General features: G+C 35.6%; 1 protein-coding gene across 1 annotated transcript in view; it reads left to right on the top strand.

The window, feature by feature from the left end:
- Positions 1–5572: 5572 nt before the first annotated feature.
- The window catches only part of RICTOR (RPTOR independent companion of MTOR complex 2), a 48158-nt gene continuing 32551 nt past the window's right edge, over positions 5573–21179 (top strand). The window contains 12 exon segments of the mRNA XM_019610171.1: positions 5573–5704; positions 8988–9051; positions 11099–11225; positions 12010–12179; positions 12425–12492; positions 14036–14103; positions 16409–16491; positions 17539–17626; positions 18585–18675; positions 18805–18871; positions 18992–19072; positions 20217–20317. Of these exon segments, the coding sequence (XP_019465716.1) occupies positions 11099–11225; positions 12010–12179; positions 12425–12492; positions 14036–14103; positions 16409–16491; positions 17539–17626; positions 18585–18675; positions 18805–18871; positions 18992–19072; positions 20217–20317 (944 nt within the window). The 5' untranslated portion in view covers positions 5573–5704; positions 8988–9051.

The raw sequence follows: 21179 nt of genomic DNA, 5'->3' as shown, positions 1-21179 counted from the left end.
TGCTGTAGTGTTCTGCGTTGATACAAAACATCACTGGAGGGTATAGCTTCACAATTAAAAATTTACCACACATTTTTAAATACAAATCTGGAAAGGTTACACAAATATTGTTTGTTTTTATAGGAAAAAAAATTCTCAGAGATCTGCTAATCCTGACACAATTGGATAAAAATATTCTCAGCAGACAGAGAAAAGAAAAAAAGCTGTAAATGCTGAACTTTCTAGTGAGTGTAGGATGTGACCTTGAGCTAGGCTAAATACGTATATTCTTTTGGAAATAATTTAAGTTTGTAACTTGCTCTTCTGACATTCTTAACTTTGCCTTAGATTTTCATATGCTAATCTTGTAGTAGAGAACAAATTCATTTTGAATTCAAGGAGTTAATTGGATATAAAAAATGTTGTATGAGCTTCTGCACTTGTGGCGTATAAATGGTTAACTTTAAAACATTACACTGCAAGGGAATTAAAGATTTCAAGAAAAATCATACATTTCCTATAAAATTCTACATTTTGATGCCATTAATCCTGATAGAATGCTTGACAAATTTAAGGACATTTGTAGTGTGGACAGTAATCTGCAGTAAATACAGTTATTCTTGAGTTAGAAGATCTGATTTTTAGAACTCATTCTTTTTAGTTGGTCTAGGTACCTTACAGTTCTTTTCTGCCAGCAGATGGAGATAATAGTGACATGTTTTATTCTCTCAGTGCAGATCTTGCTGGTTTACAGAGCATCAGGCCATTGATAGCTTAGCAGAGATCTTGAGCCATGAAGAGCGTTTAACACTGGTAGGCCTCAAATTTTTGAGGTCTTTAACATACTGAGAGGCTTTGGCCATTTGAAGTTTATAATATGTACAGTTATCTGATGGGTTCAGAAACCTGTCAAAACCATAACTTTTTTTTTTACTGTAGAGAGTGGGGATGAGGCAGTTTAGGAAATAAGTCTTAGAATGAAGCCGTGGTAGGCAGCAAATATTCTTTCTACTTTTGTCCTTTGTTAGTCCTTCTGTACTTTTTGTCAGTATGGAAGTTTATCTGTCTTAAGGCTATCGTAGTAAGTTTTTAATTTCTCTAGTGACACTTAAAATACTGGAGTAAGTAGAATGCTGTTAAGTTTTTATCCCTTATATCATCATAATATCTCTTCAGCTTTTAATCAGATATGCGCATAGCGTGCAGCTCAGAATCACTTAGTTGATCCAATGGCTGCTTCAAAATCCTTTGCATTATCTCAAATTTAACAATCTTGAATTTTCATGATCTTGTTTTAGATACAGGTAATTGTTAAATTGCCTTGAAAATTATTATAGCCTTATCCTATTCTAGTTAACATAATGCTATCTATAATTTTCTCACAGTCTTTTTCCAAAATATGAATTGTGTATTAAATGCTGTTTTTCAAAGGAGATTGTGAATCTGATACTTAACAGAATAAAAATCAGGATAAAATTTGTCAGGACAGAAATCTTCCATTCATTCATCTTAGCTCTTTGCATTCATCCTGTTGATTTATGTGACCAGTTTTCATCACCCTAAAATGTATATCTCTTTCTTCAGTCTTCAGCAACTTCTTGTGTTAAAGTTGGGTTTGCTAACTTAGGGAAGTATTTCTTTTTTAATATACTGTTGTAGCAACTCCTTTCAAGTATTTCAAAAGATTACCAGAAGTCAGTTTGCATAAACTGTGTTTTTTTTTCCTCATGTGGTAAGCTAGTTTTCTTTCAAGAATATCTGAGGGTTGCCTGGATTATCTATGGAATCTTTTCTGTAGACAAGTTTTATTATCTTTCCTCTGTTGTGATTGCTACTGTTTTATAATTCAATTCTATTGAATGCTAACAAATGTATGAAGATACTTCATGTAAATGTTCTTTCCAAACACTTCACGCTGGCCCATCAAACTTCATATCTAGTAGTTCCTAATTTCTTTCAGCTCTTCTACCGTTTTCATTTCTTATTCCAACAATTAGTATAATAAAAAGGCAATAGGATAGAAATTACCTTGCAGAGCAGTGACTTAATATGAAGAAGGCATGTTTCTCGCAGACTTCTGTCCGTCTCATTTGCTTCATTCTTCTTCCTCTTTTGGTTCTCCAGTAGATCTGATTCATTTTTTAATTTTTTTGCATGAGAACACACAGACATGTTCATACACACATACATATATGTTTGTGTTATTTACACTCTTTCCCTCCCGATTTTCTTTTTCTTTTTTTCTTTTGTGATTATTGGCTTTAAAAGGTCAGATTTGTTGGTTTTGCCCAGTATGTTTTCTCAGGTCTTGTGGTTTGATCGTTGATCAGCTGGTGCCTTAGTTTCTTTATTTTGTTTTCAGTTGAAAGGTTTTGGTTCGGCCTTGTAGTTTTCTACATGTAATTGCTTTTATTGGAGCTTGATGGATTTTTAAAACCTCTAATTTAGGACTTTGTCAGCTAACTGTAAAGTGGCTTGGATTGGAGGGAACCTAAAAGATCTTCTAGTTCCATCCACCTGCCGTGAGTTGTTGCCACCCACTAGATCATGCTGACCGGGGCACTAGCCAACCTGGCCTTGAATGTCTGCAGTCATCAGGCATCCACAGCTTCTCTGGTGTCTCACAACCATCTGAGTAAAGGGTTCCCCCTTAAGATCTCACATAAACCTCCCTTCTTCTTGTATAAAACTTCTTGTTCTGTCACTACCTGTCTGTGTGAAGAATTGGTCTTCTTCCTGTTTATAAGCTCCCTTCACCAGGCTGAAAACGGATAGCTTCTATCACCTTTCTTTGTAGCTGAGGTATTCCAGCCCTCTGGTCACCTTCGTGGCCTTCCTCTGGACCCAGTCCAACTGCTCCATATCTTTCGTGAGCTGAGCCCAGCTTTGGTCTGAGCTCAGTTCTCCTCTTGGGCCTCGTGTGGGCAGAACAGATGGAGGAACAATCACCTCCCTTTCTCTGTTGGCCACTCTTTTGATGCAGCCCAGGATACGGTTGACCTTCTGGGCTGAAAATGTCCACTGCTGGCTCATGTCAAGCTTCTCACCCACCAGGAACCCAGAGTCCTCTGCGGGGCTGCTCTCAATGAGTACTTCCCCTAGTCTGTACATATATCTGAGATTGACCCACCCAAGTATGCTTGGCCTTCTTGAACCGATTAGGTTCAGGTGAGCCCACATGTCAAGCTCATCCAGGTCCCTTTGGATGACATCCCTTCCTTTTATATTAACTGTACCACTCAGTTTATTGTCTTTTGTAAACTTGCCGAGATTGCTCTTGATTTCACTATGTATGTTATTAATCATGATGTTAAAGTGTGCTAGTCCCAAGGCAGACCCCTAGTGGAGACTTCTTGTAGTTGGCATCCACCTGGACATAGAGCCATTGATGACAACCCTCTGACTGTGACCATCTAACCAGTTCATATTCTCTTAATAGACCATCTTTAAATCCACGTCTCTCTATCTTAGAGATGAGGATGTGGTGTTGGACCATATGCAAGGACCGTATCTTCCTTTGTCCCCTAATGTAGTCATTGTCATAGGTCACCAGATTGATTGGTCAGGCATGATTTACCCTTGATGAAGCTGTGCTGGCTGTCTCAGATCAGCTCATTTTGCACATCTTTCAGGCAGTCTGCATTTTCCATGCTTTGTCATTTTTTAAATAATGATATGCCTATTCTGCTTTTGGGTAACTTCATAGTGTTGTCCCTCATAGTGCTTTCACTGTTGGTAGTTTTTCGACTAATTCTTGTCTACAAATTAACTTTGTCTTTTCTTGTGAGTTGTAGAACAAACACGAGCATTATTGCTTTAAAAAACTCTATGAGAAGGATTGTTGTTGTTCAAGAAAATTTTCCTCTCGAATATAGAAATGCACTTTTCTTGGGATAAAAATCTTGAAACAGTATTTGGCTGTCTTAAGATACATCATGGGTGGCAACAACGTTGTTTTCTTGAGAAATGCATACTTTCTCTATTAGAAGGAAACTCTGGAGTGTTCTAAACTGAAACATCCAAACCAATTCTAAATAGTAAAGTCCAAATAGAAGAGTATCATTTAGAAGAAGTGAGTTTTATGTGCTCCTCTCTGACTTCCTTCTCTATAAATCTGCAGTACTAGAAACAAAGGATGACTCATGACCTAAGAAATACCTATTATCTGCGTAAGACAGCTGAAGACTTGCTTATCCTTCTTTTTGTCTGCTTTGCCCGAGTGACTCTGGCAATAACTCCTAGTTCTGCTTTTGTACAGGAAGGATTTTTCCTAACATCACAATATTTAAAATCTGTTTCTTATTTCCTACTGACTGAGCTTAAAGTAAGCAAAGACAATTAGTAGCACTCGACTTCTATGTGAAAAATCATATTTGATTTTACAGTAATTATGGTCTTCCTGAAATAATTCCCTGCTGGATATAGAAAGTAATAATCAGTTCATCTTTATTTCCATGTGGTATGTCAGCCTTTCTATTTTGTCTAGATGTTTCATAGAGTAAATTACTGTTAAAATGACTTCTACATGGACTGACTAATTGATCTCTAGAAAGATCCAGAAGATCTTGGCCTCAAAATAGCTGATTATTGTGCATGACCGTTTTAGAATAAGAACAGGAAAAAAACAAAAAACAAATCTCTTAGTATAGGTTGAAATTCCATTTCACTGGCTGAACTGTTTACATTCTCAGATGTTTGCTGAAGCAGTCCTAGTAAAATATGTGGCTAAGAGTATTTTGTTCCTTTGTAGTTAAGGATAGTGGACAAATGTATTAAGGGCCTTCAGATGGCCTGTGTGCCACTTAGTACTATCATGCTGTATATCTGGAGGTCTTCAGAGCATTTCCTTCTTTAAAAAAAAAACACAAAACAAAAACAAAACAAACAAAAAAAAACCACCAAACCTGCTGTATTTACGATATGCACTGTGATGACAGTTATGTTTAGGGTAATTTATACTGGTGCAAGTAACACACTTTTTCAATATTTTCAAAATCTTTGTAGGTAAAAATGTGCTCTGGTTATTTGTTGAGATGCTTACAAATCTGTGCTATGTAACGTGTATTTTCATTTAATTTCATATTTCACACAAACATTTTCGTGCTATACTATCTTCAGAGATAAGTGTTTATTAATTAGTTAAGACACAAATTTGTCTCAGTTCAGTGTCGAAATGTTGTTTTGAGGATCCATGTTTAGGAGTTAACAGTGTAGAGAAGGAAATCTTGCCTACCTGTGTATCTTCCTGGAAATTTTAACTCATCTAGAACACTTTTTCAGGATTATTCTTGTATTCAGCTGCTTTGTTAAATAATATGTCATATACAGATCATAGTGATATGTTACTTCAGGGATGCAAGACTGATTTTAAAAGTAAATCAGTGTTCAGATTAATCTATTGTCTTCATCTTCTGGCAAGATGAGGGTTCAACTTCTGGATTGTGCAATATTTCAAAGACGGAAAATTAATTGAGGATATTGCTCTCTAAAAATCACACTTTATTTTAAAGGAATAGGTAGTACCTGTATGTCAGATGGTAAAATCTACCGACTACTATATAACTGTTTGCTCTCTTTGTTTTCTTTGTTGTAGCTTGCGGTTAGCTTTACTAAATGAAGCAAAAGAGGTGCGAGCAGCAGGATTGCGCGCCCTTCGCTATCTCATTCGAGACTCCAGTATTCTCCAAAAGGTGCTAAAGTTGAAAGTGGATTACCTGATTGCCCGGTAATTTTCCCTTCTTGTTGTAAATTGAAATTTTTTGAAATTTTACATTGTACGTTTTTCATGGTTGAGACAGTTGAGAATAGGTTTAGTATCTTCTTACATTCTTAATATGTAGTTTTACAAGTCTATTTATTTCAGGGTGAATAATATCCAACTCTTAAAAAGAGGACAGTAGTCAAAACTTCTAATGCAAGGGCAGTGCTGTTCAATATTTGATACACATGAATAATCTAAAAAATTAATAAAGATGTTCCTTGAATCACAAATGCTACTAATCAGAAATAAACCTGTGATATTATTAGTAGGTTGAAACCTTAGTAATTTTCATGTCTTCACTTGTTTTGGCATAGAATGATAGAATGGCCTGGGTTGAAAAGGACCCAAAGGTCATCTAGTTTCAACACTCCTGCTATGTGTAGCATCGCCAGTCTCTAGACCAGGCTGCTCAGAGCCACATCCAGCCTGACCTTGAATGCCTCCTGGGATGGGGCATCCACAACCTCCTTGGGCCACCTGTTCCAGTGCATCACCACCATCTGCATGAAAAACTTCCTCCTAATATCTAACCTAAACCTCTCCTATCTTAGTTTTAAACCATTCCCCCTTGTCTTGTCAGTATCAACCTATGTAAACAGCTGTTCCCTCTCCAGTTTGTATCTCCTTTCAAGTACTGGAAGGCCACAATGAGATCTGCATGGAGCCTTCTCTTCTCCAAGCTAAACAAGCCTAGTTCTCTCAACCCTTTCCTCATAGGAGAGGTGTTCCAGCCCTCTGATCATCTTAGTGGCCCTCCTCCAGACCCATTCCAAGAGCTTTGTACTTTTCTTGTGCTGGGGGCCCCAGTCCTGAACGCAGTACTCCAGATGGGGCCTCACAAGAGCTGAGTAGAGGAGGACAATCACCTCCCTCTCCCTCCTCACCCCTTTTTTAATGCAGTCTAGAACATAGTTGGCCTTCTGGGCTGCAAGTGCACACTGCTAGCTCATATCCAGCTTCTCATCCACAAGGACCCCCAAGTCCTTCTCCACAGGGCTGCTCTCAAAGAGATCTTCCCCCAGTTTTCATAAATACTTGGGATTGCCCCCAACCAAGTGCAGCAGCCTGCACTTAGCCTTGTTGAACCTCATTAGGTTTTCGTGCACCCTCTTCTCCAGCCTGTCCAGGTCCCTCCAAATGTCTTCCCTTCCTTCCAGTGTATCAACTGCACTGCTCAGTTTGGTGTTATCTGCAGACTTGCTGGGGATGCACTCGATGCCATCGTCTGTGTCATTGATGAAGATGTTGAAGAGCTCTGGTCCCAAAACAGACCCATGAGGGACACCGCTTGTGACTGGCTTCCATCCTCACACATAATAATTGATCACAACAGTTCAGCTGTGTGCAGCCAAACAATTCCTAATCCACTGAACAGTCCATCCTTCAAATCCATACTTCTCCATCCTTAGAGAGAAGGATGTGGTGAGGGACCATTTCAAAGGTTTTGCAGAAGTTCAGGTAGATGACAGCTGTTGCCCTTCACCCATCACTGATCTTTCAAATCCCTTGCCAACTTCAGCTCCATCTTTGCCTTAACTTTCTTAGTCCTATCTCTACACACGTGGAGAGCAGCCCTGTATTACCCCAGGCTACACAACCCTACTTGCACTTCCTGAATATTTCCCTCTTTTCCCTCAGTTTATGCTTCTGGTCCTTGCAGAGCCATGTCTGTTGCCTGCCTCTTCTGCTTGATTACTTCTTCTGGGGGATGGAGAGCCATTGAGCTCTTGGAAGGGTGTCCCTAAAGAGCTGCCAGCCCTGTTCTGTACCCATGCCCTTACGGACAGTTTCCCAGGGGATCCCACTCAGCAGTTCCTTGTACAGCCAGAATTTTGCTCCCCTGAAGCACAGGGTCCTAGCTCTACTTTTTGCTAGGCCCGCATTCTTCCAGATCACAAAATCCAGCAAAGCATGGTCATTGCAACCCAGGCTGCCTCCAATCTTAACCTTTCTAATGCCCTCCTCTTCATTAGTGAGCACTAGCTCCAGTAAAGATTCACCTTGGGTTGGTCCATCTAATACCTGGACTACAAAATTATGCTCAACAGACTCCAGGAATCTCATGAATTGTCTGCCACCTATCCCAGTACATACCTGGGTCGTTGAAATCCCCATCAGGACAAGAGCCTGTGAGCATGACCTCCTGCAGCTGAAGCAAGAAGACCTAGTCAACAGGCTCCCTCTGATTAGGTGGCCTGTAGCAGACTCCAACCGCTACATGCCGTTTATTGAACTGATCCTCAAGTTTAACCCACGAGCTCTCAGCCTGATCATGCCTGTTTCTCAGACACAGCTCTTTGCAATTTATTCACTTCCTAACATAGAGAACAATTCTCCCCCCCTCCTACCCTGTCTATCACTTCTGAAAAGTCTGTAGTCCTCAATCAGAGTATTCCAATCATGGATGGTCATGATGGACATGGATTCATCCCCCCATGTTTCCGTGATAGCAGTTAGGTCATACTTTCCCAATTGTGCCACAATTTGTAACTCCTCCTGTTTATTTCCCATGCCTTGTGCATTGGTATAGATGCACTTCAGCTTAGCTTTTGGCCTTGTCAGATTTATTCCAGTTTTTGTATTACCATTACCATAGTGCTTTAGAGGCCCAGTACAAAGTCAGGACAAAAAAAGTAGTTCAAGCCTGAGAATTTGTAATGTAAGCATAACCTATGACACCACAGTGATACTAAAGAGCAAACTAACAATGAGATGATAAGGCCAGCATGGTGACTAGATGTATTTACTATTATTTCTATTGCTTCCTTCATTAAAATTTCCAAGTTTGTTATAATGATACAAATGTGTGCGTGTTTCTGGATTAATGCACATACATATGCTCAGTTTTAGTGTGCTGTTAAATTCTGCTGGGCAAAGGCACTTTTCTGATCTGAAAGCACACAGAACATATTGATTTGAAATAGTACAAGTGCTCTTTTTTAGCCTTATTTGAAATGACAGGTGCAGGTAGTACTAAATTGTTCCTGAGGTTGTTATGCCTTGTCATTTGAAAGTATCCTAGTGATTTACTTAGGATAAAGATAACCAAAAATTACATAAACTGAACATAATCTACTAACTATGAGTATACTTGCTTAAAGGGAGGTTTTTAAACAATTATTCATAAGTTTTCTTCCGTTCATTTAGTTGTGTGAGTACTCACACAGTGTGCTAACTGTTAAGGTGAAAGTTAGTGCTATAAAAAAAAACCCACAATGAAACATGCTTTTATTTTTTGTTATTTTAGGTGCATTGACATACAGCAGAGTAATGAAGTAGAAAGAACACAAGCACTTCGATTAGTCCGAAAGGTAAAAATTTAACTGCGTATAGTCTTACTGCATCTGCCAGTCATCTATGCTGACTCCAGGGTTTCTCCATCAGCAGGTTTTTTTTATACACTCCTATGTTACTGTATGAGGAAAAAGACTGACTTTGATGTTAATCTTTTTGACTGAGAATCTTGAGTAAACTAGAAAATTCCTGCTGGTTTTTCATTGATGGAGGTAAAACTGAGCACAATTCTTTACCTTATATTTGATATCAAAAATTCCTGTGTTAAGAGAAGTATCATATACAACTTCAATGCATTCTTTCACTTATCATTCTTATGAAGGGGAAGAATAAAAAAGAAAGTGTTTTTGATATCTATAAAAAGCATTTATTGATAAACTTGTTTTAGAAAGTTTACAGGTTTAGGTAGTAAAATAAATAACAATTTCAAACTTCGTAAACGTTGGAGATTTTTTTTGTTTACTTGCTTTTTTGAACAGTTGGTACATTAATACTGTGTTTCAGTTATGCTCTATGGGAATGTTTTGTATTGAGAGCTTTGTAACTTATTAGTGTCTATAAGGGTAAAAATAAGTTGATTTAGAAAGTGTTTTAGCATTTAGACATTATATACCCATTCTGTTTCTAATTATTGTTTTATGCTGTTCTAAAAATGAGAAGCTATGTGGGTGGGGAAGAGTTTGGATTTTCTTCAGAGTGTTATCTTAAGGCTTCCTGTTTTGTGGGTAATAATGTTATGTATGACAAGAAGTTTCTCAAATGTGTCTTAAAAATAAACTTGATAGTGTTAAAATGTATTTCTTCTCACTTTAGCATTGCAAATAAAGAAAAACAATCCCCTTTGGGAAACAAATGTCTTAGACATCTCAGGGAACTGTAAGAATGAACGTATGACAAAACAATTTTGGAAAAGACCAGTTTTTAAAAGTCTTTTTTATTTTTGGAAAGAAAATAATGTGAAAGAAAATCTTAACAAACTGGCTTGAAAAATTTTGTGGATGTTTGGTGGCTGTTCAGCATTTTTTCATGTTGCATATTTTTCATTAGTAGAAAATGTGATACGATTGAGTGGACTTTAAGAAAATATGTTGTTCCCTTTTAAGCAGTCAAACCTATTTCCCCTTAGTAATACGTCTGTTTAACTTCAGTAATGCTCCTGTTCCATAGTACATAGGATATGTGTACTTAATTTTAGCAAACTGAAAGTATGTAAGTAGACAGTTTTTCAGCATCAATTAAAGCCTTATTTGGGATGGGAAATCATTTGTTTAGTTTGATTGTTTTTGTCTTTAATGTGTGCGTGCAGCCTTTCTCCTTAAAAGTTGTTTAAATTCTGCTGGTCTTAAACTAGCAGTTGAAGGTTTTGGCACAGGAGCTCTTAAGTAGCATGAAGGACCATTTACTGTTGAGGAAAAAAGCTCTTCTGTTTTATCTTAAATTTTGTTGCAAGTGTTTTTATATCTTAATTTAGTGACTATTGACATATGAAACCAGATCTGGTTCCATCTGTGCTTTTCAATATGAAATGTTTAAAATCTGTAATTTTTTGTGCTGTAGCTATATAGCTTATGATAAAGGTACATTAGCTGTTACTTCTAAGATCAGATACTACGTGAGGGTTCAGGGGTGTATCTAGCAGTTGCCTTTCAAGTAGGGTATCAACATCTTTTGTTGACTCTTGTTTTTTTGTTGTCTACAGCTCTCTTTTCCTTTGTGTGAAGCAGCTGGCCCTAGAAAATGTGATTTTGGTTTTTGCAAATTTAATAGTTGAATAGGTATAATGAATGTTGTGGTATGGATTAATCTTACAGAAGAGTTTCTAATCTTCTGTCAGTAGGTATCTTTATTATGATGAAATAATTAAAAAAACAAGCAGGAAGAGAATGGCAAAGTAAATTCTCAAAGACTCTTCAGAATACTGTAAGAAGTTATAGGATTTGCAGGATATAGCCAAATTGTATGTGGAATTATTTGTACGGTTTTATCTAAGAAACAGTGCTGCTGAATCCGAATATATTTTGAAAAATAGTGTAACGAAACCAGATCATATTTTTTTTTTAACAGATGATTACTGTGAATGCTTCATTGTTCCCCAGTTCTATTACTAATTCTTTGATAGCAGTTGGAAATGATGGTCTTCAAGAAAGAGACAGAATGGTTCGAGCATGTATTGCCATTATTTGTGAACTAGGTAAGATAACTGAAGCTAACTAAGGAAAGTGAAATGGTTGTCATCAGTTTCTGAAGGGATTCTCTTGTATGTTCGTAGTAAATAGCTTTTATTCAAATAGTAAAGTGAATTATTTATTAACTAATGAACCAGAGTTTAAATGTTCTTAATGTCTATTTTGTAGGTTTAGTCACTAGCTTGATATTAAAATTAAAAATAAGGGCTTTAAACTGAAAATCTCTTAAACATCAAAGATTCTGGGTACTGTGCTTTAGGTACTGTACTTTAATAATTGGCATTTTTGTGTCAAATATTTTCTTGAGACAGTTGATAATTTCTAGGATTAATGGATTGGAAGTTATAAGAACTCCATACGTGAGTTTCAGAGTATTTTCACCTTAACATTAATGCAAAATAACTTCAGCGTTTTCAAGACATAGTTTTCTGATTTAAAAAAATAATTAATTTGCTAATTTTTTAAGTTAAAAGTATCCAAGTTTTGTTTTCTGGACTGATCTTTTTGCAAGGAAACCTGAGCCTTACTATATGGAAACTTGGTTAGAAATATGGTAAAACATTGCTGCACAATGGTGGCTGCTTGACTGCTTGACCAGAATTTTAGTTGATAAAATTAATTAAAAATCTCAGTTCATTACTATGGTCTATCAGTTCCATTATAAACCTTACGTGTATCTCAGCAGTATTCAGGAAGGAAAGGATATATGTGCTAGAGAGACAAGTTTGTCATACTGAAAATCTTGAGATGTTTTCTATCACCTATTGGAATTATCTCTTTTTCGTGTAGCACTTCAGAATCCTGAGGTGGTGGCTCTTCGGGGTGGTTTAAGTACCATCCTGAAAAATGTGATCGATTGTCAGCTAAGCCGAATAAATGAAGCTTTGATAACTACCGTTTTGCACCTCATTAATCATCCAAAGACCCGTCAGTATGTGCGAGCAGATGTAGAGTTAGAGGTGAGTTCATTTTTACTTACTTAGTGACAGAAATTAAAGAATATATTGGTAATGAAGATGTTTAATTTTCAGTTGAGATCTCACACCTTTTGTTAATGCAAAATGTCAAAGCAATTAACCTTTAAACTAAGAGCATGATTTGTAAAGAAAGAATAATATGACAAGTTGTAGTGGGACTGATGAGAGGGCAAAATCCATTAATTGTTTTGTTACGTGAAAGTAATGCATGTCTTTCTTTTGTTCAGCGAATTTTAGCTCCTTACACAGATTTTCACTACAGGCATAATCCAGACACAGCAGAAGGACAGCTCAAGTAAGTGTTAGCGCTTCAACTTGTGTACATGGAATTGTAACTAAAGTATTTTTTTTCTCCTAAGTGACAAAACAAATCAGGGATCTAATGCTGAACTGTTTGAAGTTGAATGCAATAGCTAGTTAGAGTGGAAGTTTATAGAACATTGTTAGGAATTAAGAATTAAAAGATAAAATTATTTTTCTCCCGTAATATTTCTTTTACCTGGAATTATCACAATCTGTGTATCTTCTGGTACAGATTTCTTTTTGTCTTAAATATCTGCAATGTTAGTATGTTTGAGTTAGTTTCTGTTTGGTGGTTTTACGGTCAGGCTTGGTGGGCAGTGATTAAGTCATTGTATTGTGCCTGTGGTCGTGTAATAAGACTGGTACCACAGGGATTTAGTGTGAGACCTCTGCTGTTTAGCATCTTTATCAGTTCCCTGAAGCTGAGGATGAAGTACACTCTCATGAAGTTTACACATGATAGCAAACTGTAGAGCTGATAGAATCAAAAGACAGTGCTGGCATCCAGAGGGACTTCAGGCAGGAAGAGAGAGCCGAAAGAACATGATGAAATTCAGAAAGGGCAGATGCAGAGTCCTATGCCTGGAAGGACGTATGAGGTAGACTGTGAGCCTGACCAGATGGGAAACTGTTCTAGTAGACAGAATGCGTGGGGGGCAGACAAGATTGACAGTGTATTAGGCTACTTTTAAAAGTTCATAGCTAACAAGTTGGGGGATGTCATTTTTCTTTCAATTTGCACTTGCAAAAATTCACATAAACCACTGGTTCTGGTTTTGGACCTCTCAGTTTAGGATGGTCAAGGAGCAGGAGCACATTGTGTGAGGGAAAGCTTAGGGAAGAGCCTTTCTAATACCTGTGCAAAGGTTATCAAGAGGAAGTAGTCAGTGGTGCATTGTGAAGATGTGAAACAGCAGAGAGAAACTGAAAAAAGAAGTTCCAACTTGAGAAACAAATTTCTGGGAGGTCACTCAAGTGTTGAAACAGGCTGTTCCAGATAAATGCTATAGCCTGCATCCTTGAAAATGTCTGAGACCTAACAGGATAAAGCCCTGATTATTATTACCTGGTTTGCTCTCATAGCCAGCAGCTTCTTTTTGTAGGAAATTAGGTCACAGAAGTCACTTTCAACCTCACGTATTCAGTGTTTTGTGATTTTTTTTAAATTATTATATGTGAGTAGATTATCAAATTTGGACAATGTCCAAGTCCTTAGGCCCCTGCTGCAGTCTTAATATCAGTGAAGACTTCGAAGTGATTACTCTATAGACTCTGATAGGTGTTTAATTTGTAATCTTTCAACTATAGAAACTCCACTGAAAGAGAAAGACACAATGATTAAAAATGGTAATCTTTGTATATGTGTACATATTCAATGAAATATATATGCGCACACAAAAATGTATGTATGTGAAAATTTTCTTACTCTTGATTTTTGTACCCTGTCCAGAATTTCAGTTAACTACCTGCTGTGTAAATAAAACAGTTTATTTTACAGTAATTAACTGTGTCTTGTCATATTTGTTTAATGACAGAGAGGACAGAGAAGCACGGTTCCTAGCCAGTAAAATGGGAATTGTGGCAGCATTTCGATCATGGGCAGGTAAAATTTCTTAATTTGTTTTATTTGTTGACTGACGAGGACTTTTCAGCGCAATGTAATGGTTTATTTAGTCACAGAATCTAACAATCTTGGTTTTTCTGTCACTTCCTTCCTGTAATGTTTTGGTATTGTCAAATTTAAGGACTCCTAAATAGTTTCTTTAGACTAACCCTGTAGATAGGATGCAGCCTTATTTTCAGTTCAGAATACTGTATCAGCTGTGCCTTAATGGTGATACTTGGTATTTGATGGGTGAACGAATGTTGAAAGTAGCACTGTGTCATAAGAATTTGCCTTTGAAATTATACAGTCAGTGTAATAAGAAATCTTTATCTATGCATAAGTTTTCATCAGAGTAGATTGATTAGCACCTGCTTTTACTAAATGGTGTAGTTGAAGATAAATCCCAATCTGGACGTAGTTTTGATCTTCTTGTGTAGAAGACATTTCTGAATCCAGAAAAGATTTTTCTATTTTTTTAAATCCTTTCTCTGTTTGATACTTACCATGGTAATAAGGCCTCATTCTTTTACTGAAGTCAGAGTCTTACAAATAAACTAAATCAAGTGATATGACCCCTACAGAAATTTTGGATAGGCACTGCACATGCTGTACTTAAGAATGATTTGGACTGTATAAAAAATTTTTGATTGTAAGACTATTTAAATTATTTGTGCAATGTTCTGGAAAATGATCAGGAATCTTAACATTGAGATATCCTTTCAAAAAACATCTTGTGTTCCCTTGATGATGAGGTGCAAGTCTGGAGAGTTTATGATAACCCTGAAGCAATTTATGTTAGGAATGTTACTACATTTTCTTTCATTCATACTGTTAGAACTAACACCATAATTTTGAAAATTTCAAGTGGCAATTGTTTTGTAATACATTATTTGCTGTGGTACTTTTAGAATTGCATGTTCTCTTATTTTGTTGGAGGCTAAGAAGGCATTAATGTTTGTGTAGTACGAAAGTGTCCTCACATTGTCATCCTTCCCAAAGGCCCTGTAGCAAAAAAGACTGAACATCTATTTGGTTTGGTTTTTGTCCTGGCTTTTCAGCTTTATTCTTCTTATTTTACCTGTCTGCCTTGTCTGTGCTCTTCTTTTCTGCTTTTCTAACTCTCTGGACTGAGTTATTCTTGAGAGTTTATTACTACATACTTTATCCTCCACTGCATTTTTCATCTTACAGATGAAATTGGGACATGTAGCAGTGACTGTGTGCACTGAAATCTATTCTTGCATTGCAGTGGGAAGGTAGCTGTTAAATACTCTTGGAAAAAAAAAAGATCTCTGTGGGTACATGAGCTAGACATAGGTATTTGTGACGTGGAAGTTACGAACTTGAGGATATCATTCCACATAAAGTACATCATAAAAGTTAACTAATTGTTTTTACTCGTACAATTTAAGTAGTTGCCTCATTTCATTTTTTAGTACTTCCTTCTGAATTAAGATTTATTTATATGTCCCAAGAACTGGCCCTTTTTTTATTCATGTGAAGTTATTTCTTGGATAAACTTCTTTGGTTTTAGAATAGTGTGTTACTGTAAGGTTTTTTTGTTTTGTAATGTGAAGAAAAATAGTAAGGAAATGAGCAAGGTTGCTGTCTAAAGAGCCACATCTTGAATGTAGAGATTTAAGTATAAACTGAGGCTGAAAATCAGAGTAATGGTTAACTTCAGGTGGTATTCAGTAACATTTAAAAACAGTTTAAGTGTTCATCCTTTTAGTGCTAAGAAATGAAACTTGTGTGAAAATACTGTAGAAGGACCAAGTATGAGAGAGGCTGTCAGCGAAATATATATATATGCGAAATAAAATAAATTGTTTTGAGAAGGTGAGCACTTCTTATTTGGAATAAGATGACTAAAAGTGATGCATAGAGAATGTTATTCTAAATATTTAAACTTGCTGTTCAGAATTCATCTGGGATTAAAAGGAACCTAATTACTGGTTGGGTTAAGACACAATTTTTGTTGCAGAAACTGCTAGTGGCTCTGCATACATCTTCTGGTCTAAGACTGATTTTTTGTTTATGATTTTGTTTATGCAGTTTCTTTGTGAATATTGTTTTTGTGGAGATAACTTAAAAATACTGTTCGCGTTAAAAAGGACAAAAGTAACTATATCTCTTAGTTTTGAAATTACTAGATTTTGTTAAAAATGATTGAAAATGAAAGATGACAATGCTGGTGATTAGTAACTTGTTGTCTGTACTTTTGCTCAAACTAGAAATCATTAAACGGTGTTTAATTTCTCTTTTTTTTGGTGAGGTAACATTGTGTATTAATTTTTTCTAGGTATTATTAGTCTGTGCAAACCTGGAAATTCTGGGATTCAGTCTCTCATTGGGGTACTTTGTATACCAAATATGGAAATACGGGTAAGGGTTAAATATTTCATATTGGAATAGGAATATATTTGATGTTTTAGTTAATATGTTTACAGTTTTTTTTAAACAATTTAGTGGTCTAACAGAGAATCTAATTATGAGACCACTAGTCTTGAATTTATTTGACCCTTAAATTTCCTGTGTGATTTTTCCATGTGGCCAAGCTGCCTGCTCTTTCTGTGTCAGTGGAGTGTGAATCAAAGCTCACTCTGTCTGACAGGAGGAAATGGAGAAGGGAAAAGGGAAAAAAGTGTTAGACGTGAGCAGGTAGTAAACAAAATATTTGTATATGCGGGAATATTTTTGGCATTTGGAACTGATTTACTCTTATAATTTATAATCTTATTTTCTTTCGGTGTATTTGCTCTTAGTCTTAGTCTCTTTTCTTATTTTATATATGTCTTGAAATTATTCAATTAAAACAAATTTTAGAAATACGCTAAAATAGTGTGAAATTGGTGCTGTCAAGAAAAATATGCTTTCAACTGTTGTTCTTGGTTTTGAGTTTAGTTCTCATTCATATTTAATGATGTTTAATTACTACAGACAGAGCAGGCATTAAGAGAAGATCCATCATTTGCATGAATTCACATTATATCAGTATTGTGGAAGTAAATCAATTTTTGCTTTGCCGATAAGTCAAAGCAAATCTATAGTAGCTTTAATAGTGAGACAAAAACATAGAAAACACAGTTTGACACAAATAGAAGCATTTCTTCCAGATTACTTCCTAAACCAAGAAATTGCTGGTCACAGCAGTAACAATTCTAAAAATATATATATATATAATCTGAGGAGCTTATGTTTCTCTAGATTGCGGTGATAATAAGGCATCATTGTAAAGTGAGCAAAACTTCCCTTCTTCTCCAGATTCCTTTAGAAAACATGCTTATCCAAAAAACAACTCGAAATCAGATGCCAGTTTTAGCACTGTAAAAGTCAAACTTCAGTGCTAATTTAATTGTGAGCAAAAAGGCTGTATTTTCTAAATGTATCAAATTGCCTTTTTCTTTTTTTCTTTTTGGGTTTTTTCTGCAGCGAGGTCTGCTTGAGGTTCTCTATGACATTTTTCGTCTTCCTCTCCCTGTTGTTTCAGAAGAATTTATTGAGGCACTTCTTAGCGTAGGTAAGTATTTCGAACCAGTTCACACAAGAATTCTGTCAAATTCTTCTACATATTTGATGAACCCATTATCTTTCCCCTGGATTGTAAATTATATCAGTATTAACTTTTTCATCAGTGAATTCATGAGGTATTCTGAAGTCCTGTTTAAAATCCTTTTTCAACAAATTGGCAATGTTCAAACTACAAGTCCACTTTTTTTCTGACGTTCTTAATGTGTCGAAGTTTGATAGAAGATCAGTACACAAAAGACTGTACAATACAAGTTACTAGTCTTCTAAGTATTTGATGCATTTGTAGTGCAGAAGTGTTGGTGAACGACACAGAAAAGTTACTGAAAAGTAACTCTATATATTGAGTATATGCTAATTTTCCTCAGTGCATTTCAGGAAACTTTTCCTAGGGTAATTGTATATTTTCATGTCTACATTAAGAAAAGTTACTCTTTTAAGTTTCAAATTATTTATTTGCAAGCTTTAAAAATGTCCTCTACTTTTCTCTCACAAAAGTGTCAGCCTGAAGAGAGTAATTCTGAGTCTTTCATGTTCCATCATCCTCCAAATTCTAGTTACAGATGTCTGTCAAGGGCTTGATTGTAGAAGCTTAATCCTTGTTCTGAACTTCACTATTAATAAATCATTCTTTGTTGCAAACTTGTGACTTTGCTAGATATGCATGTACATTTAAAAATGTTACAGTGCTTTCAGTTGGATAAATTTCATGTGTTTCTGAATAGGAAAAATCATTATTTTGATATTTAAATGAAATATTTATCCTAGCTTTGAAGTTGGCCTCACTTTGTGTAGTAGTATGGATTAAATGACTTACTGAAGATCCTTTTTGACCAAAAGTTTTCTGTAATTTCAAACTTGAGGGTACACCTGCTCATAAAAAAACACTATTAAAATAACACTGAAATACAGAGCTATAATTGACATTGGTTTTGTTTGTTTTTTTGTAGATCCAAGCAGATTTCAGGACTGCTGGAGACTCTCTGATGGCTTTGTAGCTGCTGAAGCTAAAACTATATTACCCCATAGAGCCAGGTCAAGGTGGGTATTTAATAAACTCAGACTAAGCCTTTGATTTGTTGTGTATGAAAGAGTTGCTTTTCTCTTGCAGAAATAATTTGTAAAAAAAAATGTTTTTTCTAAACTGTTTCCCTATGTTTTTCTCCTTAGGCCTGATCTCATGGATAATTATTTGGCTTTAGTGCTTTCAGCTTTTATTACCAATGGACTTCTGGAGGTAACTGGTGATATTAGATTGAAATAGATGCATCCTACATTTCTCTTAAAAACATTGAAATAAGGTATGATATATATGCTCTACATTAAATACTGTAATTATTTTTTAACTTTTTTCCAGGGTCTTGTAGAAGTGATCACCAGTAGTGATGACCATGTATCTGTTAGAGCAACTATCCTTTTGGGAGAACTTCTGCATATGGTAAGTAAAGTTTCTTTCTGAGAGTAAATATTATTAGCAACTCATTGAAAATAGTTATTTTGTTAGTAAAGATTGGAATTTGTTTGGAACTTGGAACATCCACTTTCCATCAAACAGTAGGCTATTTTTTTATTTTGTAACACTTCATACATTAAAAGCAGCATGAATTGATAGGCTGTTCATCTCCAGCTCTCACTATTTCTCCACCTTGCTTCAGTAAAGCGTATTTTTAAGCTAAAGTTGTGCAAATTACTTGTCTGTTATTGTGTTTGGGAATAAAACTGCTACTTGTTTTAGCTTTTGTGTAATGGTACTAGTGACAGCATGCTTAGCTTTCTGCTTCACAAATGAAACTTTTGCACATTCAGCTGGAGCACTTCTTAATATTTATTTGTGCAACTCCCAGCTTGGATTGGTCTTCCCACGCTGCTGTTGATAACCTCTGAATAGCACAGAGAAGCTGAAGACACCTTGTTTCATGCCTCTTGCCTCTCTGTGTTTGAAGAAAATTTAATCTGTTTGTTCTTGCCTAGACATGATATTTTTAAATGCACATGCAAGTGCTACTTTGCAGCCTGCTGAGGAACTGTTAGTCAAACGTGAAGTGGTATGGTTTACATTTCTGGCCAAACAAGTGGTTTTGTTTTTTTGTCACATCCTTTATTGACAGCAAGGAGAGTACATGCAGCAGAGCACTTTCTGTTAAGGTTCTGTGTGTATTTTTTGCTAATTTTTGTGTGTGAAGTATCTTTTGTTGTTTAAAATTATTGAATGGAATGCTAAAATTATATTTCTGATTTTATATATATTTTAGTACTCTCATACACATGACATAAAAGGATGACTGATACTTTTTGCATGTTTTTGCATGTTACCTCTTCCACCTACCTCCAAAGCAAAAAAAATTAAAAATTTCAAAATGAAGTCCTACAATTTTTTTTGGTTTCAGTTGTTATTCAGGTTGATTAATTAGATAAAATATTCAAAATTATGTACAATTATTGTTTGTAATATGTGAAAAAATTTTCATGAATTTGTGAAGCTCTCATGAGAAATAGTAGGTTTTTTCATATGCTGATCCTTCAGAGAAAGATAGAAATATTGTAATAAGTTATAATAACCAGACTTTTTTTTTTTTGTTTAGGCAAACACAATTCTTCCTCATTCTCACAGTCATCACCTGCACTGCTTACCAACGCTAATGAATATGGCAGCATCTTTTGACATCATGAAAGAGAAAAGATTGTAAGAATTCCAAGTTTCTCTAAAAACAAAAATAAATATATCTTTTCTTGTAATTGAATGAAAATCCACGTTATATTTCTTTGTTGCTTGAAATCATGGATATCTTTATTTACAAGCAAACATATTCATACAGAAATGATCAGTGATGCTAAGGAAATAATTTCTAGTAGATGATTCTGGAAGTGATACATTATAGAAAGAACTTAGAAATTCTGAAATCCAGAAAGAGAATTTTGATAGTCATTTTCAGAATACATCTGCAAATGCTGTGAGATTTTTTACACATCATTTTTCCAGATGAGCTATAAACTGTTGTTTGACAAAGAAACAGCTGAATCATGTTTCATGTATTTAACCTGTCCATTCTTTCATGTTTTCTTTTTGGCATTTTGATACAATTAAATTTTCCATCATAAGAATGCTTATGCCAATTTTTCTACTGATTTATAACAGTAATTGACCTAATTATTGAATCATTATTGAAACGAGCAAAAACAAAAATGCAAAATCGGTATGGAGCCATTTCTTATAACCTTTTCCTTCAGATGAAGATGGTCATTGTGTTAATAATACCTTTGTTAAAACTTTATGCAACTTCTTTTTGAAGTTTGCACTGTTAATTTTAACAGGAACTGGGAACTGGGAAAATTTCCTGTTCTTTTAAGTTCCATTTAACTATAAGAATGCATGAACAGAAACTGTGAATAATTAGTGTAACATACTGCATTAGTATGTCTGTTAAGCAGCCTTAGGAACTGTTTGGAACTCGTGCTATTCAAATGAGGTATATATAAGCATCTGACTTAAATACTTATAGAAATATTTTTTATTGCTCATTGAGCAAGAAAAAAAAGCTTGAACT

The sequence above is a fragment of the Meleagris gallopavo genome, chromosome Z (genome assembly GCF_000146605.3).
Source record: "Meleagris gallopavo isolate NT-WF06-2002-E0010 breed Aviagen turkey brand Nicholas breeding stock chromosome Z, Turkey_5.1, whole genome shotgun sequence".
NCBI classification, from domain to species: domain Eukaryota; kingdom Metazoa; phylum Chordata; class Aves; order Galliformes; family Phasianidae; genus Meleagris; species Meleagris gallopavo.
The sequence above is the reverse complement of the archived record's forward strand: the minus strand, read 5'-3'. Positions and strand labels throughout refer to the sequence as shown.